The following is a 26,718-nucleotide window of genomic DNA, read 5'->3' on the forward strand; positions in this document are numbered from 1 at the left end:
GCCTCTTGGTTTGCTGTTCGTACCTGTTTATATGTCCTCTCTGCTACACATAGCAGAAAAAAGAAAATCCACACTAGAGACACACGGACCACAAAACTTATAATAACCATTGAGAGAACCAGAATGTCTCCATTTGATCCAAATGCAGTCAAACAAAGTTCAGTGGCAGAATGTGTAGCTAGTTGTTCCAAATCTTTAGCTTGGGAAAGTCGAAAGACAAATGGCATTAAACCCAAGATTAAAGATATGACGTTTCCAAAAATCTGATAACCAATTCCTGGTATATAGCTGTTCACCTAAAAACAAAAGAAAACAAGGTACATTTTTAATTTTGGAATTAATTTGGAATTAAGTTAATAAATAAATTATTAATGTTACTGTCTTACTATCACAAAGAACACTGTATAACCTGATAAGTTATATGAAACCTTCAACCAAGCATCTTCACAATTTACTATTAAGAAAAAGGAAGTCCTCAAAGAGCACTTAATGCACAGGAACCAAATATGACAAATCATTTAAAAACACAACAACATAACATTGCAGTTAAGAGACTCCAGTGCATATTCTTGTATTAAAAATTCATTCAACGCTGAATTAGCAGAGTGCGCCAGACTGTGTTGCTTACATCCTGTATGTTACTCCTATTTGTGTTTTGCTTTTAGGTTGTATGTTTTTCAAAGGAATCAAAGTGTTCACAGTGCAGACAGGACTGGAGTTCTATTGCGCTGGCTGTGGCGTTGTTAAGTTTACTTCTACTGTGGATTGCACCCAAAACTGTATTGTCTCTGAGTCAGGTACAGAGATCTGAAATAAGTTTGTGAATACATTGCTTTTTAACAAGTTGGAGATGGTAAGTATCAAATTGTCAGAATTAGTGATAATTTTCTTAAGCTATGCTAGGATTTTATGTTCAACTCTACAAAATGCCTACGCTGTCGATATTGAAAAAGAGTACAATATCAATTAAATACTCTTCCAACTGTTTCTTGAAGAAGAGTACTAGGAAAAAGAAGGGAGGACTAGTGAGACATCCCACTCATCCTCTTAGATGTTTGTTTCCTAAAGAGGAAAGCTTTCTTTTCCAATCCTAACTTTAGCATTCAAATACTCAGATCTGTATATTCCTAACCCAGCATATTAGTTGTTCATCGGAATCAAGGAAATAAATAAAAATATTCACAGCATATACCACCTTGGAACAATAAAACAGAGGTTGGCTATGTTAGTAAGCACCTAACAATGCAAACACATTTTTACTGTCCCAACACTTAAGATTTAGTAGCTATTTTATCTTGTTAGTAACAAGTAAATCACAGTGATGTAAGCCATGGAACAATAACGTCAATAATAGATACTTAAAAAAAAAAAAAAACCAACATAAAACAAGCTTATTTTTCGTAGTGCTTAGAGTCCTAAATACAATATTTGCATAAAGTAAAAAGAATACTCACTCTGTTCATTATCATACCACTGATTTCAAGCACAGACATATCTGCTTTCTTGCAGTCATTACCCTCCCATACAATTGCACTTATTTTTTCTAGTCCTGGATTCAAACTGTGGACCCAAGGCAAATGACTCTGGGGAAGACAAGGAATACATTCCATCAGAGATAAAAATCTATTGTCGTGTCAATATGCCCTTGTCAGCAATTTGCTTTACACAGACACAATTATTGTTATATAGCAATTACTTCTACTATATGTTAACTACATTCCTCAAAATCATCCACTTCTTTTCCAAGAAATAGCTGTGAGTACAGAGATCTCTCCTCTCCATACTTCATTTTCTAATAGTGTTGAGTTATTGTAGTTGAGGATTAATTGGCTTCTTTTTTGCTCAAACATATCAAGGAAGAGAGGGGTATGAAAACAAAGGTCTACTTATAAGCCATCTTTAATTTTGCCACATGTTTAATGGAATATTTTATTTTTCTGATTATTGGTTTTTTCCCCTCAACATTCTGAAAAGTACTCTTCTCAGGTTAAACCCAAGGCAAATAGGTTTTTTTATTTGCTTTTAATGGTATTTGTGTACTTCACAATCCTTGTTATGCTAACTGTATCTGGCAAGACTCAGAGAGAGTGGTAGGAGTCTAATCAATACATGCTGCTCCAAGAGCCAAGCAATCCCAGCCTAATCTACTGAACGCACTTATGGCTGAGGCACCTCTACTCTAAACAGTAAGCCAAGTGAGAGCTGAAGGATCTGGAAAAATGTTGAGGCAACAAGTTCTGCTGCAGCCACTTCTTGACGTCCCCCAGCCCTGCCTCACTCCTCTCCCACTCGGGTGATTAAAATTGCTTTCAACTCTGCCTGGTCACCTAGCACTATGTGCACCAAACTACTGGAAGTGGTGGTGCGGGGGTGGGGGGCAGGGAGAGGGGTGTGATATTATTTTTAAAAATTAATTTATCATTGATTAAAAGTAAAGCTTTTTATTTTATTACTTCCTTCATCAGTAGTCTGCTAAGTACTCAATTATCTCCCTTTTTTCCATTGGATGAAAAAATTTGATTTATATTATTAAAACAACACAAATATCTTTTGCAGGACTTTCTTAATCACAGATTTCCAAGGTCTCCCTCTAGAGGGAGTATCAACACCAGGAGCTGAAACTCAAAAATTCACAATCTACAATCAAACAGAAAAACACTCAACTGCAGAAAAACAAAGTCAATGCATATATTGCAATTCAACTCCCTATTGTAAGGATTCCATTTTAGTGTTTATATGGAATGTAAGCAAGAAGAACTAAAAATAAATAGAAGAAGTAAAGACCCCATGAAATCCAAATTTCTATCTCTTTTGGGGTTTTCTGGGGGGTGGGGAGTGTTTTTTTAAAACTAACAAATACGTCATTTTCAATTCTGGTTATGAGTGAAAAGCCTGTCTTTTGAAATTCTTTTCCCTAGCTAGCATTAACACCATCTCTTGCATGGCATTCTTTACTACTGATGATGCACTACCAGCACGTATGCCATGTTTACCTACAAGAATGTTTCACATTCTCTCCATCTCTTTACTTAAACGGTTCAAATTAGCAATGCAATTAACATGCAATTTAAAGATAAGACTTGTACTACAAATATAACCCGCACTGTGACATCTGAATGGATTTTATCAAATGAAGACTAATATTTGACTGTTAATGATCAAGTATTAACAATGGATTCTGTCCAACATTAACCCAAGGCAGGCTGCAACTGAAGTGTAGTAAAATTTTCAGAAATGACTGCCTATATGTTGCTACAGAATAGCATTAAAGAAGGGAAATAAAATTATTAGCTTTAAGGTAAAAATAAAAATATTGTATCTAAATAGAATTTAGACATATATAATACACATGTAACATCACATATATACACATTAGATATACATAACATTAGATACTATGTATGTTATCTTTCTGTTTGCTTTTTTATATGTACATTTATATATAAGCAAACAGAAAGACATCTGATATGTGCTCACAAAAAAATAATTCCACTAGAGAAAAAAAAAGAAAAAAGGAAAAAAACCCAACAGAACCATCTACCACAGAGGAAACTTAAATCAACCAGTACTTGTCCTGAACTAGAACTAAGATTCAAACACTCAAATATTCCGTGGGCTATTTCAGTATGTTGTCATATCCTCTTCATTTGACAAATTAATGACTGAGTAGCAGAAATCAAATTTTCCTTGTTTTAATTCTATCAAATCACTTTGGCTTTGTTACTTTCATTTGATATAGAGTTCTTTCACCCAGGCCTCCTGACATATGATAAAGCTGATGATACTGAACTTGTGTGTAGTGAAAAAAAATCAAAATTGGTGGATACCAACCTGATGAAATGGGTCATCTCTGTATTCTTTCTTCACACATGGATTCACCTGAGGGCTTTCTACATCTGTCTCACTGGTACAGGAAGAGTGGCACTCTGCACAGTGTAAGAGGTCCTCCCACAGCACATCTTCAGTTTCCGACTCCGGCCTCGCACTCTCAGAATCTTGTCTGGAGCTTGAACACCGAGAACTGCAGCTAGTACCTGATTTAGGTGTATCCTGAAATTAAAATATGCATTGGAATTAACGCAGCTTTGTTATTCTACATTGTTTCCTAACAGAACAGTTATAAAGTTCAAATTAGTGAATCCGCGCTCATCTGTTTTTTATGTTCCAATCCGTTATCTTTCTCATCAGAAAAACTTATATGTTTATTGGAGGAGTGTCTAAGAGGTTGCACATTTTTAGATACTGTACAAACAAGTAACAGCCCGCGGTCCACGCTTTGTTGGGGAGGAGGTCACATAATGAAGAATCAAATCATATTAACTATTAAAAGGAAATAACTATTTTACAGATTTTTAGAACTCATTAATTTAAACTTTAACAGCAATTATCAAGCCACAGACTCCGACTATGTCTCAAAACTTCTGATTTTATAGCTATAAATTAAGCCTCTTTTAAAACACTTTACAGCTCCATTACTAATGAAAACGTGAAAGACACAAGTGAGGCTTAAAGCCATATACACTGGACTGAAATTGTAATACAGAAATGTGACTGAGAGTGAGAAAAGCATCATTCACAAAGTATTTTAAATGAATTTGACATTTTGATTTTCTGTCTCTAGTTGTTTGCACTGAAGTACTTCAGCTACTTATTAACTTCTCCATAGTGTAAGGAATTCTTGCTCCAGAAAGGGCAAGGCCCTGGAGGAAGAAGGGACAGATATTTCTAGTCATCCAAGACCTGAGGCACTCAAATAGCCTTCCAAGCAAGCAGTGTGGACACAATTTAACTAGTTTTAAAAGATAGCTTGATATGTTCCAGAAGTACATTTCTAAATGTAAAAGCCTGTAATAAAAGAGGAATTGACTCTCAAAGTCTCCTACAAATCACATCCCCCCATAGTTACTACTAACATACCTTCTCAAAGACAAAGACAGAGTGAGCTTGTTTGAAGACAGTTATGCATCAGGTGTAGAGAGGAAAAATAAGCAAGAGTATACATAGCTAATGCTAGGTATATGTGTAATCTACATAGTCATACATAAAATTTTAATTATTTTAAACAAACTGTACTTGAGAAACAAGCATGCCTTATTATGTTCAAATTTTACCTGTATCTTAGATAAAGAAAAATATTAAGTTTGGGACATTCAAATCTCCCCATGCATACATACGAAACAACGTAATGTTGTCTTCAGAACAAGAACGCAGAGCTTTAAACTACTTTCTACAGTAAGCAGAATCCATTTCCTGCAAGGCAGGTAGGTAGTCTTAAAAGCAGTACCATCCTACTCGTCGCCATCCTCTGGCAATTTCCATTCCCTCTTAACACAACATTTATTTCTACTAGTTTCTCTCGAGAATATACACAATTTTTTACACTGAAAAAAAAAAAATCAAGCAATGTTTCAGCAGACCTACTGATTTAATATGATTTGTAATGCATTACTATCTGAAGAAATGTTCTTTGTTCTTCCTGAAAATCATGCTTAATGTATTTTATGTAAGCAATTTTGTAGAGAAATATTTAGAAAAATATTTCCTCACAAAGTGAGGGATGACATCCATGCAGAGAGTCTGAACTATTTTTTTTTCTTAAAAAAAAAAAAAAATTATTTAAAGCAGGCAGTCACCATACTGGTTACCATTGCATCCTGAAGTTAATAAAGTAAGAACATTAAAAAAGCTTGCTCAAACAACAATTAAGCTGACAAGTAAACATGAAGATGAAAGAAAATGTAGGACAGAAGTTGAGAGTATATCCACTGACTTCACTAATTTTTTTTTTTTAAATACAAAGAAAGCTTTCACAGATTTGAAAACTATTGTTTCATTTCCTTTGTAATCGTGTGGGGGAGGCGAGTTGGTAACAACAAAGAAAGGCTTCCCCTTTCATGGCATCAGTCAGATAAGTAAACGGGGAACAAGTGTAAAATATTACTGCCAAAGCTACACACGGAGCAAATTTAGTCTCTTCAGTTTCTGAAGATATCTACATAGTCTTCCCTAGCTCTGAAGCACTCTATGCAAGAGAAAAGATAGTTAACCTGAAAAAAAAAATGGACTGTAATCATGTCTTTCTGCTTCGTCTTGTCAAGCACTACCAGCTGCACAAGTATAGAGTCAAGAGACATCTTCTGCAATATGAAACAAACAGTTCCAAGTATCGACCTGTTCAGTTATCCTAAACCAAACATGTGTAAGGCATTAAACACTCAAATCAATTAGCCTTCTGGATCTTTTTAACCAAAGCCTGTGAGAAACAAATGAAAGAATAGAAGAGAAGATTATCTAATAATGTTTTTATGCAAAGTATCAACTTCAAGACTTTTCAATTGTTATTAGAGAAAGCAGTATCTGAACCCTTCTAAGGAGACGTTTCTTATATCAAGTAGAAAGCTTACTCATGAGGCTTTGCCTATTCAACCCATCTGTAAGTGGACTTTTGTCAGAGCTGAAATTACTCTTTACACTCTTTCCTCATAGTCCTAGTGAAAAAATGGCAGTACAGCCTTTAAAAAAAAATGTTAAGTTGCATACCGTTAGCAAGAAAGAGCATAATTTCTTTAAAATTATAAATAAATAAATAAAAACACGATAACATAACCCTTTCTCTTTCAACGTCTGAGTCCTTATGATTAAGGACTCTGCTAATATGGAATCTATTAATTCTCCTCTTCTAAGCTATGATGTCATCAAGTCTCTTAAAATTTCAGTATTTTTATGCATTAACAATTTTGTTGAGATTTCATGACAATATTTCAAACGATTGTTTCAACAAACATGAGGGAATGAAAATTCAGAGGTAGAGTCAGACTTCTCCACAAGAAGGCTAGTGAATCCAAAATACTAACTAAACAGAGATAAACAGCAGCGCTAGCATGATGAAAATTTGCATATTGCCAATTACTACTGTTTCTGTAAAAAATCAAGTTTCCAGAGGAGATAACTAGGGTCAGAAGACAGCAACAGAGGTGGCCATAACCTGACGGAAGTTCTATAGAATATATTTTAGGGTCTTCATAACAAATTGAAAAATAGGATGATGCTCAAACCAACTAAATAAAAACCTCTTAATTTCAAAATGCTGTCATTAAAAAAAAAAAAACAAACCCCACACTGTCCTCCACCAGCATGACTTCCAATTAACAGATGCCTAAAATCCAATATAGGAGAAAAAAGGTTTGAGGAAAATATATCTATTCAATAAGAAACCACAAGATTTTAACAATTTACAGAAAAGAAGTAGTGCAAAAGAACATACCTCCAGCGGATAGTGTTTCTTATAATGGTGAGATTTCCTGTTTCGAAGTGTACAATCACTAGAAGTGCGTTCTACATTGCGACGTAAAGAATATCCAGTTTCAGGCCCCTCCTCACTAGAAACTTCATCTGATAAATTTGTCACAGTCCTGTGAGTATCCTAGTGCAAGAAATATGGTATTAGTAAGATATACACTCATATTTACTAGGTCTTGTTCTCAACTACTGAAATCAAATTTCTTTTTGCAACTTTATTATCTATGCTCGGTTAAATCAGATACTAATGCATGTCCAATTGTCAAAATTAAGTGGTACAGCAGCAATTATAAAATCGAAATTGTAATATCAAAATAAACATTTCTCAGATGATGAAGGGCTAGTTCATATTATACTAAAGAACGATTCTGACATTCTTATTTTAGATGTGATTTTGTCTAAATTGAAGCTACCAAGAAAGGCTTAGAGGCAATATATCCAGAAGATTTGAAAAAAAAAAACAAAACAAAACAAAAACAAACAAAAAACCCACCAAAATTGTGATAGCAGACACTATAACATTGAATTATCAAGACATACAGTACAAAGTTAACATTTACCTCTTCTTCCAATGATGAAGTGCTACAGATTGCATGTAGAATACCGAGATCATTAATTTATTCCACTTTCCATTTCCCTGATTTTAAACTAAAGTTAAAGTAGCCCTTACAGTAACAGAAAGACAAAAGGGCAGCAAAGGATCATTCAGCTGTCAAAAACTTTTTTATTCTCATTTATTATGAGATCACCACATAGGACCCTGTAAAGTTTTCTTTGGGGTCTTCCCGTCATCAGTGCAATGCTAAAAATAGTGAAGCTATTCTCTATGAATACAACAAATCCTTTTCCCCCCTGCTCCTCAGGCATCATCCTCTTCCATGATGAACTCTGTTTTCTGAGATGCTTCAAGGTCAGGTCATTTCACTTTTTTAACAGCTGAGTTGCATAGAGAAAAAGGGACAGGCAGAACAGTCTGGGGTATCTTATCTACTACCTTTTCCAGTGGCACCGAAATGTATTAATTGTCTTTGGAAGAAGAGATGAGAAGAAGGGGAGAAGAGAGGAGCCTATTCTACACTCTGCCAACTTCTCTTTGATGTGGCTGTGTATTCACCAAGCAAGTTAAACATAGACAACATCTCATCCCTTCTACCAAAGAAACTTAAAATTCTTTAAAATTACTTTTTCTTGAAAATCCTTGATTTGCTGAATTTCATCAAGGACACAAAATGCTTGGAATTGATGAAGACAACTGAACCTCAGTTGCTGTCACTGCTGAGAAAGCACCTCCTGCAGAGCAACAGAGTGGAGTTTTTGTCCCAAGATGAACCTTCATCACCTTCATTCTGACTTAATCATATGGCTCTTTCAGGGGTTGTTAAGTAATTTGACTATGAAATCCACCAGTAATGTCTTTCCTTTATAAAGATGTGTACTTGTAGACTTCCAAAGAATAACCTTTCCCTTTGATATTAGCATGGAAAAAACCTTGCTATGATTGGTCATTGATGCTAAATATCAGTGAGACAGAGTCAAGTTAAGAGCTGTAATGGCAGACAATATATGTTCAAATGCCAATGATAAGAGAGCCAGGAAAAACGTTTTGGAAAAGCCATTCCATAGAACAGTAAGATGAAAATAGGATATCCAGGAGATAATCAGAACCAGCCAAATTAAAAGTTCTGCTTTCTTTCATGACCACTTCCTATGCTTCCATCTCATCCGTATTCCTCGCTATAGAGAGTCCTGCCTACTTCATTGAGAGGGAAATCATGCTTTCCTCATCTTCTACAGAGATCAATCAAAAAAAAAAAAAAGAAAAGAAAAGAAAAGGAAGATGATTCACAGGCAAATGCTCAGAATGACCTCAAAATTACAAATTGTCAGTAATCCAAAATTTGTTCCATTTTAGCATAGAGACAGACCTGTGCCCAGAGTATCAAAGAGGCAGGAAAAGGTACAGTGTGTTTAGCTGGTCTGGAAAAACCTACAGATAAAAGACAGCACACAAATTTGTGCACTGAGATACAGAATGGTAAAGAATGTTTAGATGTCAGTAAAGATCCTCCTACAAGAAAAAGGAAAGGTTAGGAATATAAGGATGAAATAAGACGACTTAACATAATTTTTGGCCCCAGGACCCTAAGCCTAATTTCCTTTTAAAAACATTTTTAACGATAAAGTAGGTAAGAATGCATAAAAAGCATCATAAAAATACACCTCACATATCATTGGACAAATTAATAATCCTGCTTTGATTACACAAAGTCACTCACTTTGTGATGACTGTGATTGTTGAAGGCATCTCTCACTGTTGCAGTGCTCCACCCCAACTCTTCTGGCTTAATCACTTCACATCGACGTTCATGGGCCTGCATACATTCTTCACTGCTTTTGCCTGTCTTTTTCCCATCAAGTGACACGTAGCCATTATCAGTCTCAGTGGATTTATCTATTGAGGTTTTTGCTTTCTTAGACCTATATTTGAAACAAATGCATGTATTAAATTAATGATTCTCTCAATTTTTTCCCAGTCTAACTCCTGCTTATCCCTCTCAACCCATGTTTTAGTTTTACTACCAAGATGACCACAAACTAATAATATTAACATTTGACGCAATATTTGTAACTGTTTCATCTTCTAAATAATACCCATTATCCTTTCCTAAAATTGTTACAAAAGAAACTGACAGTGTCTGAAAGAAAATGATATCATTAGCTACTGAAAGAAGAGAAAAGGAAAGCTATGTTTTAAAACTAAAACTTCATAGCAACTTTGGCAACAGAAGAACCACAAGCCTCAAATGTAAATGAGAAACTTCTCTATTCTATCTTAACAAAAAAAGAGGTGTGCCAAAAGTTTCTTTAAGTGTTATTAATTCAAAGCAAGTATGCCATTTCCTGAAGCTGCAAACAAACATGCTGTTTAGTACTCTGTACACAGGTAGCTTTTATTGTTGTTGTTTTAAATACACTCTGCTTATTGACAACTCTACTAAATAGAAGGTGATTTATCCTTTTCCATATTATCCAGTAACAGCCCCAGCAACATATTTTGATATATCTTACAAACACACTAATTAAGCCTGTTTTCAAATCACAAAATAAGTTTATGAATTATGCTTCAGTATTAGTATCCTTAAGACTACTAATATTGATGAATAGTCTTTTGTAACATTCTCTAGACATCAAGGCTCTTATCTAGTCAATAGATGTAGCAGCAAGAATATCTAATGCCAGAAAAAGGCTTTCTCAAAGCAAACATTTGGATGATTACACTTCCAAATTAGAAAGTGCAGTCCATGAAGGAATGAAAAGGAATAGCAGCGTGCTAACTTATCAATAAAGACTACTTTAAGTCTTCACTTAAGCTTCTGTATTCTCAAAGTAAATGACATGGGGGGAAAAAAAAAATCAGAAAAGCAATGAATATCTTGTATTTATTAAATTTTGTTAGATTCCCAGAACACTTGTGGGGAAAAAAAAGTGTTATAAATCAAGTTTCCAGATTTTTTTTGTATTTTTTTTAAAAGTAGAACACTGGACATTGGTCATAAAACTATCCAGAATCTGTTCAATCGATCTTGTGCTTCTATGAGGGAATATGCATGGCCTTTTTCTTTAAGGAGTGAGGCATTCTGTGAGAGCTTGGATTACACAGCAGAAGATTAAATTCCTTTTTAATACGTTGGGATCTCCTGATCCCAATGAATCAGGAGAATTGGGATAGTCGCCTCACATTCCTCCCAAGATAAGGTATTCCACATATACAGGGGAGACCTGAACACAAAAAATGGCTAGGGAGAGCTGAATAAAATGGAAAAATCCAAAAAGGAACAATTGATCTGTTGGAAAGCAGACAAAATAATGAAGAGAAGAGACAATGTTACTAAGGTGTTTCATCCTCCTCTCCCACCTTTAATCTCATTCCACCTTCCCTCACCCCTTCCTGGAAAAAAGCTAACAGCATTTATATTTTATTTAAACCAAAGTAATTGCTGCTCCACTTCTCTTGTAGGAAGCTACAGAACTCCCTGACCTATTCCCAAAATTCTTAGTCAACTTTATTTCTAAATGAGTACAAAACCAGCAGAAACACTTTCTGTAGTTATTATATATTTGCATGGATTAATTTTTATTATAAGCTTACAAAGGTAAAGAGACAGCAAGATGCTTTAGCATGTGTTTTGTGGTGGAGAAGCAGTTAGTAAGCCTCCTGTTTGCAGATTACCAATGTGCTAGCTCACATAGATAGTTTTAATTTTCTAGGTCCACTAAGAAGATCATCTAAAACACTATTGAGGCTTTGGACAAAAAGGTCAAACTATCAACAGTAAACATGTTAGAACTTTGTTTCTGTGCCATTTCATAACGTCATTGTTTAACTAAGTTAATGAAGATAAGACAACTGAAGAAAGAAAAAGTTTAGCTTATTATTTAATGGAAAAATTTGCTGTTCCATTTCTGGAATAAAGCAAGTATCAGCCTTTCAGTGGCAACTGATGGTAAAATAGTAAGTTTCAGTAAGCTCAGTTGTGAGCATTAAGGAAGTAGCACTAATATTAAATTATCTGCAGTAAGCAGGAACCCAGACAGGCCAATTTTTAATGCATGAAATATACTTTTGGCACTTTTTAAAAATTTCTTTTTAACAGTGCAAAAGGGAATGCAGTTCTCATTACATACACACACACAGCCAGTCAGAGAGGTTTACTCCACAAGTTACTAAGCTGTATGAGCGGAGTAACAGGACAACTCTTCCAAGTTTGATTTGAGAAGTTTCTATACGTTTCACGTGAAACTTGAAAGCTACTAACAAGAAGTAGCCTCAAACAGTTGAGTAGGAATAGGTAAGAGAAAAAAAGAACGTAGGTATGTATGTATAATTTGTTCAGACAGGACTTCACTACTCAAGCAATGTTTAAGTACTAAAACTGCAAGACAAATACTAGTTTGATATCAACTAAGGCTCATTTTGAAAAACAGGTAACTTGACTGAAGCCTTTCATTTGTTTCTAACATAGAAACCAAAGTTATTTTTTTGTAAGAATCCCTAAATTTAAGTGTAAGCTCAGGCCAGAAAAGCATAAATTTGGGCTTAAAGTTAGGCTTTCATGCACTATACTGTGTTAAAAGAAAAAACAATAACAAACATGAACAACACTTCCCTAGCTGATAGAAATGTTTAGTTTCCTAGAATTACTGTATATATACATCATTAATCAACTTTTAAAATTTCATGCTAGAATTAAAAGTATTTAAGAGCAAGACAGGACAACACCATGAATAAATCCAAGGTCTTAAAAAGCTTGAACATACACAAAAGCTAAGTCAAGAATGACTTTCAGTCTTATTCATGCATTAGCTAGAGAAAATATTAAGGAAGATTTAAACCAAGTTTCTGGAAGACCGTAGATTTTCACTGTCAAGTATTTTATTCCCATGTATTTTCATTGGGGTTAGTCAAAAAAACCCTCTCCTCCCTGTTCACGCTGCAAAACTTTTAAAGAAGTTACAATTGTAAGATTTCCATAATTGGAGTAAGGACACACACAGAGATTAAAGTCCCAAATCAGTACTACTATTCTGAATAAATTACCTATTTGGATATTGCCCTGCTTTCTAGTGAAACTAATAATTAGTATTTTCTAAATTGCCCCTGTGCTGGATTAAAGTTTAGAATTATATTTTATTAGTCAGACTGAGTTCTGCCATTCAAAAGGATATTTATTGAATACACAGTTCCAGTTTACCAATGACCTTAGTGTAGGCAAATGGTCTAGGTACACAGGATCCTGACCTAAAGCAAAGAACATAATTTCTAAGGTTAATTTTGAAACCATGTGTTTAAGACCTGTATTTAAAACTCCAGAAAATGGTATCTCAAAGCTTAATAGATGTGAAAAACTGCTGTAAAAAAACACTAATGAGACATTCTAATGTACTTATTTAAAGAGCTTCAAAATATGTCTTAAGAAACAGGACAGATGTCACTGTACAGCTTCCTTGCTCTGAGGTTTCATAAGATTTTCTTCAGCAACACTACCAAGTAAAGTAGTCAATGTACTCCACACTGCGCGCCTGCTTACTCATTCCCAGTCCCACTTTGCCATCCCACTGTGCTGACAAAACTGTTTGCATTACTACAAAGAAAAATTACATGAAGAAACTGATCTGCATGATCTCCTGAGAAAAAAGGTTATTTTTCAGCTGGACGAAAATATGGCTTATATGGTTTGTATGGCTCCAGACATACAAACAACTGTGCCTCTGCAATTGAAGAGGTAACATGACTAAGTGCTACTTACAGCATTCTCAGTCACTCTGTGCTCTTTATCCTTTGAAGATACTGTATATACTAAGTAGTCATCACTGAGGCTTGACATCTCTATACATACACACTACCTCTCATTAAATGGTTTAAACAAGTCCTTAGAACAAGTGCCACACAGCCCTTCTCAACTGAAAACACCCTGAGCCCAATATGAGGGAAGGTAAAGAAAAAAAATGAATCTTCCAACACTCCTCTTCTTATTGCAGATCAGTATCTTCAACGAATGGAAAACATTCACAAGCTTACAAGATTACACTCCAAACACAGCAGAAAGTAATACATACAGACCCAAAGAACAGCAGTGGTGTCTATTACTATGACTTATAGTTTGTCAAAGCAAGCTTAATCTACACAGGAAAAAGTCAAATGAATTCTCCTCTTGCGATTTTTTTAAACATTTTTAAAACTTCTCCAGAGTTTCAACTAGATATTCCAAGAATGTAACATAACATAAGCTTTACCAGTGGTTAAGAGCACATATCACAAGTATGACAGACATGTTAGTGTTGCCATATTTAAGATGCAGCATGCACAATAAAACATCAATGTAATAACTTGCAGTATCCCTTTTCTCAATTTCATACTATTTTATGAGCATATTTTCTCTTGTCAATAAATGCTGATATATAGCACAATCCCGTACGTATAGCATGTCTTGAACACAGACTGCTACAGAATGTCTTTTTTAAAAAACTTTTTAATTGCCCAGAGCACTGCATTAGCAGATCGATCATTTGCAAAACAGCTCTGGAATGTAACAGGGTTAGATGTTTCTTCCAATCATTAGAAAATGTACGTTCAATAGAATGCTGTGTCTATTTGAATCCTGAAGGCTTTGCCTTCAGAAAAAGCGTGTGATTTGATGACAGTGATAGAGTTGCATAAGCATTGTCTCAGAGTAATAAGCAGCTAATGCAATAAAGGAAAACTAAAGAGTCAAATTTTCTCATTGGATTAAAATTGAGAAACTGAGTTGGTTCATTCCTGATAGCCCACACAGAGTACTCCTACATCAAAATATAATTTAACTAAAGATTAATTCAATACCTTTTCAACATTATTGCATCAGCATTTGCAAAAGTCAAGAAACAATACATTAGTACACGTTCAAATACTGAGATGAGTTTACTGTTAAGAACAAAAACTAGATCAACAGAAGTTTAATCATTACATCAATGTTTACTTATTTAGAAAAGGGATAGTGCATCTCTAACACATATGTAGCCTTGAATAAATACAAACCCTGATAAAAAGAAAGCAGCATGCCAGATATCTCTGAAGACAGCGCCAATACTGCAAGAGGTGCTTGTACCGTAGCTCTGCACTGTTCCCTCCTGTGTGTTATCTGTGGTACTAGAGCCATCTCCTTCCCTATGTACTTCCAAATGTGCTGCTTTCCTTAATTTCCTTCATCAGAAGAGATTAAAATTGGAAGGTAGCTTTATAAGTGCAATCTACTAGTTCTGTAACGTGTTCAGCAGTTCAAGCATGCAAAACCAAGCAAGATTTCAAAATATTTTGCTAAAGCTTTATCATGTCAATTTAATAAACTCCATTTAATAAAACTAAGCATAACACTTATTCATTACCATAACACTTAAACCCAAAATACATTTCATCTCATCATCAGAAGCTTAGACCTGCACAACTCACTACTGCAGGTTTTCCCATTTTAATGGGACAATTCACTGTAGCAAACTATACTCAGTGAAGTGCTGGAAGACTTCAGTTCTACGCTTCCAATAGCATCTCCTTTAATATATGTTTCCCACAGAGATCATTAGTCAGTACTGCACAGAGTTCTAAAACTAAATTTGCAGTAATATAAATACTGTCACTCCACCACTATTCAGATACAAACTGTTTTGAGGCAAAATGTCAGATTCAATGCATTAAAATTCAAATAAAACAATGCATAAATTAGTCAATGTGTAAAAGTTAAAGAGCACCAATTAAGCACCCATTTTAAAGTTTCAGATAAAAACAGAGCACCAATTTTGCATCTCTTGCAAAGCAGAGACTGTAAACCCCCACATTTTTTCATGTATGTTCTTCAGAACAGTTTAACAATCCTAAATGATAAGTACTTTAACATAGACTATACCTTCTTCTTTTACCCCCTGTGCTGGGAGGTGGCTTAGGAGTTCGAGTTGAAACAATCTGACAATGCACAGTTCCAAGTAGCAACATTAGCCATATTGGCCCAATTACTTCAGTCAGAGGTATATTATGTGGGCTTTGGGCTGTATAGAATAACACTACAGCAGCAACTGGAAAAGAAGGGAAATGAAGTTGAGTTCAATATTTGAAATGTCTGAAAAGGCCAATCATTATATGTTTTTTGTTAAAAAGAGAAACAGTCAGATGTAGTCCTTTACCTGCATTTTAAACCAACCCATGTAATTCTGAGAGAAAGGAATTATAATTGCAATGAAATAGGCAGTAATAAAGATTTAAACAGTTGCTTATTGTCTTAATATCCATCTCTTCTTTTACACTTGTCATATTGTAGCTATTGCTCAAAAAAAGGCGGCAGAATGAAGTAAGGGGGGAAAAAGCATTTGGAAAGCTAGATCTGTCATGAAACAACTTTAAATTAAGGTGAAACTTCAGTACAAGACAGAAACAAAAAGCAAATGTCATCCTTAAGCAGCCCAAATAAATTTAATTCTGTATCGCCTATAATGATGCAGCACAACCCAACAGGTTAGGTGAGCATAGGACTCATCAAACCAGGAGCAGGCTGTCCAGACAGGTTGAAGTCTCTCCATCCTTGGAGGTATTCAAACCCTGACTGGACACGGCCCTGAGCAACCTGTTCTAGCTCACCCTACTTTGAGCAGGGGCTAGAGGATCTCCAGAGGTCCCTGCCAACCTCAATAGCCTGTGATTCTGTGGAACTATATATCTATTCCGACACTGTAAGGACCAACAGACTTGAGACTAGAAACTCTTTATATTCTAGAGCAGAATGCATTTTAAACTCCATATTCCAGTCAAAGGACAAAATTGCCCATATGGATAGACAGACATGCATAAATGCAACCCTGTATACATTTCATATATAGTTGTGTGTGTATTTTCTAGTAATGAGGAAAGATCAAAGACAAACCATGTAAACTATGAGGTAGTCCAGCTGAAGTGACCAGGACTCCAACCAGCACTTGTGGTTGGAAAAGGGGCAGCTACCAATTCCATAGTTAACTGTTAATTTTGTAATCCTATAACCAGTTTTTCACATATAGCCAACACCCACGCAGCTTTTCTTGCTCCGGTGCCCAAAGCCCACCACTTCTACGACTCAGAAATGTCTTTACAGGCTTCAGGTCAATCTAAACACCTTCAACAGGCATGGCGCAGACAGGAGAGGCAATCCCTCTCATTTCTCTGCTTATTGTACATTCTTGTTGCTCTGTCTCTAGGGCTTGAAGTGCTGTGTTCTGCAACTCAGCTGAGAAAAGCTATCAAGAAAAAAAACCAGAAACTCCAAGAAACAACTCAGAAACAGAACAGGGGAATAATTCTCTGTGCCTAACATCTGCACACCCCATGAGAACTTGGTTTTGTTCTTGTACCACTAAGAAGTGAAAGTGCCATAACTTAGACCTACATGGTACAAGTTAAACAGCTTTCACCAGTTCTCTACTAAAATTAATTGAAAAAAATACAGCCATATGCAAATTTATGTGCCACATTCAAACACCTAAAATATATCACATGAAGCCATACCTAACACAGCAGATACCTGGATGCGATGTTTTCCACCAAAAAGAGATTAGACATGTTTTTCATGAAATAATCTTTAACAAGGCAACCACTATTAGAAACACGATGAACGTACAAAACAATGGAATTATTTTTGATTGTGTAATCTATTTCTAATTTCCCATCAGTCTTTTTCCTAAATTAAAGCACAGAAGTCTTACGTAGAACAGATAGGGTATCTTTTATTACTGTATGTGGACTAAGTTTTTGCCGTATGAGTTTCTCAGAAAGACAATATGCATCAATCAGAAATCCAACCTACTCAAAAATAAACAAAACCAGGTACAGACAGTAAAATGTACAGATAATATTACCTCTTTCTAAATGAGCTCATCTGAGTTTCTCACGCATACAATTAGCTTCATAAGGTATAAAGTGTAAGTACGTAGCCAATTTTGACTCCAACCATACAATTTGGATAAACATATACTTCTGAGAACACAGAGCTCCACAGATCCATGTGAAATGATTTGCAGGAGTAGGCCTCCACAAAATAATTTCAAACTTCACTACAAGATTTCTTCTGCTACTTAAAAAGCACTTAGCAAAGCAGAGTGATCTAGAAGAAATCATCTTCTTCCAGAAGATACAAATCTGTAGATTGCAGATTCCCACCATGAAGTTTCACACAGATTTAACAAAATGTTACCAATCTCCTGATCTTTTCAGTAGGATGGGAGGGAAATCCAAGAACTTCTTTCTGCACAGTGTGTCAATACGCTGTAGTTCAGATTATCCTAGAATTGCTCCTACCGACAGCTAGGTCTCAGAACAGACTTTTTCACACCACTTTTAATTATTTCTTTACTTATTTATAGTATTTGGACTTGTACTTTTCTAAATTACAATGGTTTATTTTGTGAACAGACACAAATGAAATTACATTACATAGAGCAAAAAGCTGTATCAAAGAAAGCAACTGTACATTTCAAAGACCAACAAGCATTTGTTTTCATAGCATTTAAAGTTTTGAAATATTTGTATTACTAAGTTTAAAAAAGCATACATACATATATATGTATCTCACCACAATAAACCATCATTATATCACTATTAAAGTTTCTTGTTTCATACTTAAGAAACACACAATAGAGATACACACTATAATTTCACACTTCATTTTTCTATTAGAATATAGAAACATTTTTAAAGTAAAAATGAGGTAATGCTATAAACTAAATGGATAAGGATCCAGAAGAAAAAAGTTTTACTTCTACCTTAATTCATCGGCCTGTTCCGTGACCTTGGACAAAAAGCATTTCTCTGTAGTTCTCTTATCACACATTTTGCTAATCATACTTTATACTAAAGGAAACCAATGCAAATAAAATCTGGAGTTTAAATCTACAGCCAAGGAAAGAATTATTTTCTGTAGACTTACATAAATGCTAGCAAGTATCCTGCTAAAGCTAATCAATTTCAAAGCAATAATTCCAAGTAATGGAGTTCATAAATCTATAGAAAATATTTCATAATTAAATAAAATCATTTAACTAAACATATAAACAAAATAAAGTCAGACCATTTTACAACAGTGAGAACCTGTCATGATGACAGAAAGTCCAAGCTACAATACAAAATTCAGATTCAGGGCAGAAATATGGCCACTGGAATTTGAAGTGTTTTGTTAAGTTTTCATAATAGATTCTTGACGTTTTGGTGTTGCCTTACCGATTTTGTACAAAATGAGTAACTGAGCACACCTTCTGAGTAAAATATAAGCAAAACTTATACAGAAGTGCTAGAAGGAGAGGCTTGAGGGGAATTGTTTTAAAGTGTTTTCAATAAAAAATTTTGTCAATTTAATTTCACTTACATGTACGTTATAATTCTTTCAATTTATTTCAAAAACCGTCAAGAACTCTGCAGTTAATTCAGCACAATTTAAATGACAAGTGTTTAAAATAGTTCAATTATAGTGTAATAGGGAATACTATTAATTCTTTTCCAGTATTTGTTAATTCATAACCTCAGAAATATCAGAAATATTTTGTAACATTACAGACTATATGGATTAGGGAAATGATGCATTCCAGCCATAACTTTAGTAAAGCATAGATCCCACGAAATCTGAGGGCAAAAAAGTTAATTACAAGATAGCTCTGTAATTAATGTCCTAAAAAACTTGCTTGCACTCAGAATCTGCATTGTCTTACTATTTTGCTGCTTTCAGAGTCTTATGAAGGCTCCACAAATTGTGGGTATATTTTTTAAATCAATTTAAGAATGGGAACATAAAAAATTACTATAATGGTGTTTCTCAGAATAAGCCACCTATGAACACGATAACAAACAAACTATAACTTATGTATTTTACTACCTATATTACTATAAACGAGATTAAAATTATTAACACTATGGGATCGCTTACCATAGCATACACAAATGCTAACCTACGCAACAATACTTCTTAAGCACCTATCTCGGAAATGGGGATAAGGAGAAGTTTTGATAGGAGACCACATGAATACTTGTCCATATTTCCAGTTTTGGGGCACTGGCACTGTGAAATTAATTTTATAGGTGCTACTGTCATCACACAAGAGGCACTGTCGTCCTCCGTTTTAAACTCCATTTCTTGTTTTAAATACAATTTCCAAATGATACAGGGATTCTCAACTGCAAGGACAGATGGCAAAATTGAAAAAGTAATATTGTATTTTAATTGGATTTCAGTGGAAAACTTATCAGTCATTTAGCCTCTCAGGGTACTTAAATTGCTCCTAACTTTCATTAACCTTCTGTTCCATTTTTGTTGTACACGCTTCTGATACACTTATTCTTTTGGTGACTTTCACACTGTTAGATAGTGACTCACTACATTACATTATTCCCTTTCTAATTTTCCTCTTACATATTATATATAATTAAGAGAAGCACAAAGTCAGATTACTAGAACTCGAGATTGAGCAACGCAAAAGCTGTGAATTGCCTTCTGTTTGTTAACAGTTGCCCAAAACTCCTTCTCTAATCTAGGAAATATAAAATTAAGATGCATAGTCTCCCCATTGCAATGGGAAAAAATAGCAGAAGCACATAGGGCAATAAACCCCCTATTTGCCAGTCATTCAGGAGCACAGCTGAGGTCTGACTGAAGTATAAGCTAGGAGTTCACTGCCTCTGATGTGACAAAATAACACATGGAAGGAGAACTGGAAACTGGTCAAACAGATCATCCTACCAGGCTGCACAAGCTGCACGCGGCTTGGCAGGTTTGGCCTTGCTTGCTTCTTGATCTGCACAAGTACAAAAGACCAAAAGCCCAAGAAAAAATACACTGCCTACGCCAACAGTTTCTTTGATATTGCTCAGTCCTGAACTAAACTAGATAGTCCTGGAAACCTAAATTATATACAGAGATGACAAACTAACATGTGTGCTAAATGCTGCAGAAAGCCTGTGAGGAAATCCCTAAATTTTCAGTATGCCCCCTTTATATATGTAACCAAAAGACACATGCTTGGGACTATTTTCTGAAATATTGGAATGAACCTTAACAGCACTAAGTGAACCAAGTAACATACAGCAGCTTTCGTATGGTTAAAATAAGGCATTCAGTTGAAGCTGATCCTGTAATCCAACTCTACCTTGAAGAAGGTAAAGAACAAGCAGCCAGAAAAAGATGACCCTCGATGTCACTTGTAGCCACCACCTGTAGAAGAATGGAAAGAAAACAACTCTCACGATTCCTTTGCGGGTCAGAGATGTCCAAGGACTTTCAGGTTTTGCTTTAGCAAAAGCAGATCCTTTAAAAAAAGAACAGAAATGTCGATGTATTTCATTATTATGGCTAATAATAACTTTCCTTGTTCAATAGCAGAGTAGTTAAGATAGTTATTTAAAGGAGCAATTATTAAACGTAATTATTTGAATAAATCTCATACTTCCACCATTTCACTGTCTCCTCAATCCAAAATTTGCGTAAATTGTTGGTGCCCTCTTGACTGCTATTATCAGGAACTTCTACAAATAGCTAGATTTTGGTATGTGTGAATATCAAAACATTGCCATTTCTTACTATGCCAAAATTATTTTAAAATAAATTATTAAAAATTATTCTGTTTCACTGAGGTATCAGAAACTTGGTATGAAGCAACAGGAAGTCATATGAAAACTCCACATGCCCGTGCAGGCATAGCGGAGCTCTCTCCACATGCCCGTGCAGGCACAGCGGAGCCCTCTCCCAACACAGCAAAGGGATCTAAAACATCAACATCTGTAAATTGTTCCAGCCATTTTATTCAGGAAAATGGAATAAGGTTGAGAAGTATAGAGGAGTATCTGTCCAGCTGAGCACTAGCCCCAGGAACAGGAAAGCCACCCAAAGAATAATTTGTCTCTCCTTCTTTGTCTCTCCTTCTACACCATTTTTCACCTCACTCATTCAAACGTCCTTTCTTTCTCATATCCCTCCATTTCTTTTTCTCCCTGCATATTCCCACTTCTCTGGCAGCTAGAAAACTGTGTAACATTTACTTAATGGGGGTGTGGCTTAAATTATGCCAAGGTTACTGCTTGGAAAGGGCAACTACTGCCCGCTGCTACGCCATCTCCACCTTGTTTACAAGCAGAACTGGCATTAGTGAGCTCTGTGCTGGCACAGGTAGAACACTGCCAGTACTGAAACAACTTTAATGCCAACTTAGACATCCATGCAGAGCAGTCATTTAAATGCTATTCATGTATATCACTATATTGAAGCGGTCTACTGCTGTTCCTTAATTCCTACAAACATTTCGTTTTCAGTTCTGTTTTTTTAAATTTCAAATGTTATTTGTTTTTATTTCTTTCCCTCACATCCCCGTTTTTAAAAAGTTATATTGTTAGGTGATGTGATAAAAGCTTGTCTGCATACCCACAGAGGAGCTCAAAGGGACAACGGCAGGAGGGGGAGCCCAAAGAACCCTGCCAGGGTTCTTCTAGATACATCACTGGAGCCATCAACCCATCGAAGGCCCACCTCCACAAGCCCAGAGCAGGACAGAGGCACGAGGGCAGGCGGGAACCCAAATCAAGGAAGGAACACCTTGACCAGGCCCCTCCCAGGGCTGCCCCAGCAGAGCCATCACCCGCTTTGTCCAGGCGTGAAACCGTCACCATGAGCCACGGGGAGCAGCTCTCCAGACCACCTTCAGACGAAAGGGGGTTGCTGCCCAGGGGTCTGGGACTCATTATGGGATGCAGGGGAAAAGGAGCTCAGATTGCACAGGGCTTACTATGGGATGTTTAGGGAAGGAACCAAGGGTGGGAGAAAGGAGGGGTTTAGGTGATTTGGGGAGCAACAAGCGTGGGGAAATTGAGGGGTCAGGGGATAAAAAGGGCCAGTTGTGTACAAACAGCTGCTGGTCAGTACGCTGCTTGTCGGGCCGTGCCGTGCGCCTGATCAGGGCAGTCTGCCCTACCTTCTTAATAAATTCCCTTAACTCTCTCCCGGGGCGGGGGCGGTCGGTTCTGTCTGCATGCAGGTGTGTGGGGGCTGAGTGCCAGCCCCCGCAGTCAGACCTCAGAGCGTGAGTCGGGAGGGCCGTGTGTCCGTGGTGCCAGCAACCTGCGCGGGTGCTAGCAAAGATCAAGCCAGACGAACCGGTGAAGGGGTGAAGTGGCCTGGGAGCAAGGGGGTGAGCGGGTCTCTAAGGGCCAGCTCTGGGGGTGAGGGTGCCTGTGTATCTCTAAGGGCGAGAGCACAGCGGGGTGCTTCGGTTAATTCCAGACCTGAATCCAAAGAGCACTACCTCTGCTGAATGGATTCAGGAGACCCTGCTGGCTGCTGGGCTCATGGAAAAAAAATGCTAAATAATATTTTCCCTAGCCTTCACCAGGCATGAGGTAAATTAAATAAAGATAAAATAAATTAAGACTAAATAAAGACTTTTTGAAAAGTCTCATATCATCTGACCTTCTGTTGCTGTTTTGTTATTTAAAACAGGCAAGAAACATTCAAGGCCTATACAATTTTTGCTTTCCGGAAATTTCAGCATAACCTTTCCTCTAGATGGCAGAAGATTTGGAAGAAGTCTGAATGCATGGTAATAGGAGATTTCTGAACTAATAACTCCAAACTTTGATCCATGACAATCCATGTGTTTTTTTTTTTTCAAAATCTAAATCTATACAACAAAATTTAAATCAAGTTTTTAAGCTTTCAGTTTAATCTAGAGGTCATCTTTTAACAATATTTCCTACCTGTCTTCTTTGAAGAGGAGTTACAGCTCGTTGGTTTGGGGGGGGGGGTTGGGGTTTTTTTTGGTTTTTTGGGTTTTTTTGTGGGTTTTTTTGGGGGAGGGTTGTTTTTGGGTTTTTTTAATGCTTACTAATACACTCTTATAACAAGACACAGGATGGCAGTTACTTTTATACTGAGAATTTCAGCTTTTTCTAGCTCAGGACCTACCTCTTACAAGATCAACATCTATGAGGTCTGGTTTCACATGTCCTGTTTTCTTTGGTTTGTTTCTCAAACCCTGCAATAGGCAAATACTATCAAAATTCATTCATGCAAATGACAGACATTACAAAAGAAAAAATATTGATGTGGTCAGTAATTGTATTTAATCTATACTGTTATTGAAAATTCAGACAAATATGTCAACTTCATAGATTTAAAGTACTATAAAATAAACATTCCAAGGAAAAAAGCACAATAAATGCCTTTTACACACTTTACAAGCTAAACAAAACCCAACCAATTACTGACCCATTAGGTAATTTTTCAAACATAGTTAAGCACTGAGCACTCATCTCCCATGGCTTGGGATTATGCAGACAACATATGCACACACTTGCAAGAATTAGTAATACATTTATATTAGGTTTTCAGAACTGTTGCAACAAATTACTTCCCTGAATCTCTTTTCTCCTTAGATGTCTAATTAAACTTCACAAAATGCTTACATTGCAACTCCTTAATTCCAAACCTAGATAGCAAATCATGTTGTAATGCAAGAGCCCCTAATCAGCAAGTTCCACTGTCAGAAATCCAAATTATAGAAAAGTATTGAATTTTTCTTAATAGTGAATATAGATTAATTATTAAAAAGAGGACACACACCCCCCCCAATAGAAAGAAGCAGGAAGAAAAAGCAAGCTTATTCTGTCTTTTAGAAACTGTATCTTCCTTCACTGAGGAACCAAACTATCTTGCAAAACTTTCAATTTTGTTTTTAATACTAAAATGTGATGCTACACTCAAGCCTCAGAGATAGCTGTGAGTTTATTCTGATCCCTTTAGATTAGGCTCTTGGTCACACCAGCCAATAATGATTCCACAAAGTACAATTCATACAGAGTAAAATATAACATTTCAAAAAAAATTTTGGGTACAAATGGAATTATGATGGAAGTGGTTTAACTGTTTTCATTCAAAAAGCAGTTACATTCACTGGTGAACTGTAGATTTCCACCATTGTCATATTCCATCCACATGTAAAAACATTTATTACTTAAATGTAAACATTAAATTCAGATGAAAGCAAAAAAAAAGAAATTATTATCAATGAGAGAAAGATCAGTGAAATCTGGTCATGTTAATCTTCATAAGAACAATATCAAGCACATTGTTCAAATAGGTAGAGTGCAGCTCACAATATTTCTCACATCTAAATTCAACTGGATTTATTTTTCATGCTGAAATAAAAATTAAAAAAAACCCCAAAACTGTTCATAATGAATATATAGTTATCACCTGATGTGTCTGTTAGAAAAACAAGAGTTTGCTTGAAATGAAACAAAATTAATACATAGAACTGAAACAAGGATAGGACAAAATGTGCTCTGAGGATGACAAATACAGAAAACCGGTTGTATCGTAGACTTAAGCACTGCATAGAGCTTAACATGCAAGATTTTTACAGAACAGCAGACTTAAAATGGCAGTAATTTTATGTGGAATGAGAAAACAAGCCCATAATTAGAATTGGAAATTACTATAATTCTAAAACCAGCTACAGATTCTTGTGAAGTCTTGTGTAAGTGAGCCACTCCATAAAAAGATCTAAAGCTTAAAAATAAAATGCTAAATGACATAATAATTTTCAAATGTATTACTGCTTATGGGCCACAAGATTTTTCTGGAACATCTAAATAAAGATGTATGTGTATCTTAGAAAAAATAACCCCCTGGAAACACATGCACAATCCTAGGAAAAATTTATCACTGTGGCTAAAATTCTGTTTTCAATTTAAAGAAAGAATTCTGCAAAAACTAAGTCAACAGTATAACTTGATGCATCTTTCGTAGGAAAGAAGTGGTAACACATTCTTTAAAAATTCCATCGGTCAAATTTCAAACGCTTTCAGTGTCCATGGATTACACTGAATTGGTTCTTCTACTTTTTGCCACACACAGTGAAAGAATTCCATTTATTAAGATGCAATTTCTCCACTCTCTTAATGCATCACAAATATCTGCAATATATGTGGAAAACAGCAGCGTTTCAAACTAGAGTTAATTAAAAAAAAAACTCATACTGTTTCATACTGTCCAGGCCCATCCAGTTAGTTCACATAATTTATATTCTGCACCAAACACATTTCAGCTAACTAATAGCAAAAATAAAGTTTAAATTAAAATGCTTAAAAATAGTTGCTATTATTGTAAAAATTATTTTGCACAAATTTTAAAATTAATCTTAACAGATTCTATTGTAGTTCTAACTAAAGTATAAATTTATAGTATCAGAAACAGATTTTCCACTAAAAAACAGTAATTTTTTAGATTCTTAGTAAAGTTCATTTATAAACAGTACTGCAGCAGCTTTGAGATTAAAGTGCTAATGTGCAATACTTGAACTCAGTAGCCTGTTTCAGTGTTACTGTTATTACACTAAACTCAGTCAACACAAATGCATACAGACACTGTCATTAATTTGTTAGTTATTGGACTCCTGAGCCAAACGAGGTGCATTTCGAATAAGCACAAGGCATTATTTGCAATAAATTATTTGAATAATGTCGTATTATACAGTAGTTAAAAGAACTTCTGTCACAACAGCGATTGGTCTTCCTGGTCGTGGAAAGGACCCTGAAAACAAGTAACACGCTCGGGTCTCCGTTTGAAATTCGTGGTACTGATTGTCAGGAACATTTCTGAAAGCTCGCTCTCTGCACGCTTCGGACAAACGGCACCACAAAACACCGTTTTCCGGCAATAGACTCGTGCTTGTGTTAACGGCACGTATCCCGGCTGCAGCCGGTGCTGCACTCGGAAGCGTGCTCGCTTTCAGATCCACCAGGCACCTCCGAGTAACCCCGGCCGCCCGGGCGCTGCCGAGCAGCCGCCGGCGGGGCAGGGCAGGCGGCAGCGCAGGCCGGGGCGCTGCGGG

General features: G+C 36.0%; 1 protein-coding gene across 2 annotated transcripts in view; it reads right to left on the reverse strand.

Annotated features, from left to right (window-relative positions):
• PHTF2 (putative homeodomain transcription factor 2) overlaps positions 1-26,718 on the reverse strand; it is a 72,199-nt gene that overhangs the window by 15,504 nt on the left and 29,977 nt on the right. Inside the window, exons 4-12 of one of the 2 annotated variants that reach the window (XM_075144594.1) lie at positions 23,790-23,859; positions 20,986-21,144; positions 15,738-15,903; positions 14,876-15,040; positions 9,576-9,777; positions 7,265-7,423; positions 3,832-4,050; positions 1,455-1,583; positions 24-296 (exon numbers count right to left, since the gene is read on the reverse strand). In XM_075144594.1, the coding sequence (XP_075000695.1) occupies positions 24-296; positions 1,455-1,583; positions 3,832-4,050; positions 7,265-7,423; positions 9,576-9,777; positions 14,876-15,040; positions 15,738-15,903; positions 20,986-21,144; positions 23,790-23,859 (1,542 nt within the window). The remainder of the gene's footprint in view (positions 1-23; positions 297-1,454; positions 1,584-3,831; positions 4,051-7,264; positions 7,424-9,575; positions 9,778-14,875; positions 15,041-15,737; positions 15,904-20,985; positions 21,145-23,789; positions 23,860-26,718) is intronic. The other variant, XM_075144595.1, reaches the window with a different exon arrangement.

The sequence above is a fragment of the Calonectris borealis genome, chromosome 1 (assembly GCF_964195595.1).
Source record: "Calonectris borealis chromosome 1, bCalBor7.hap1.2, whole genome shotgun sequence".
NCBI classification, from domain to species: domain Eukaryota; kingdom Metazoa; phylum Chordata; class Aves; order Procellariiformes; family Procellariidae; genus Calonectris; species Calonectris borealis.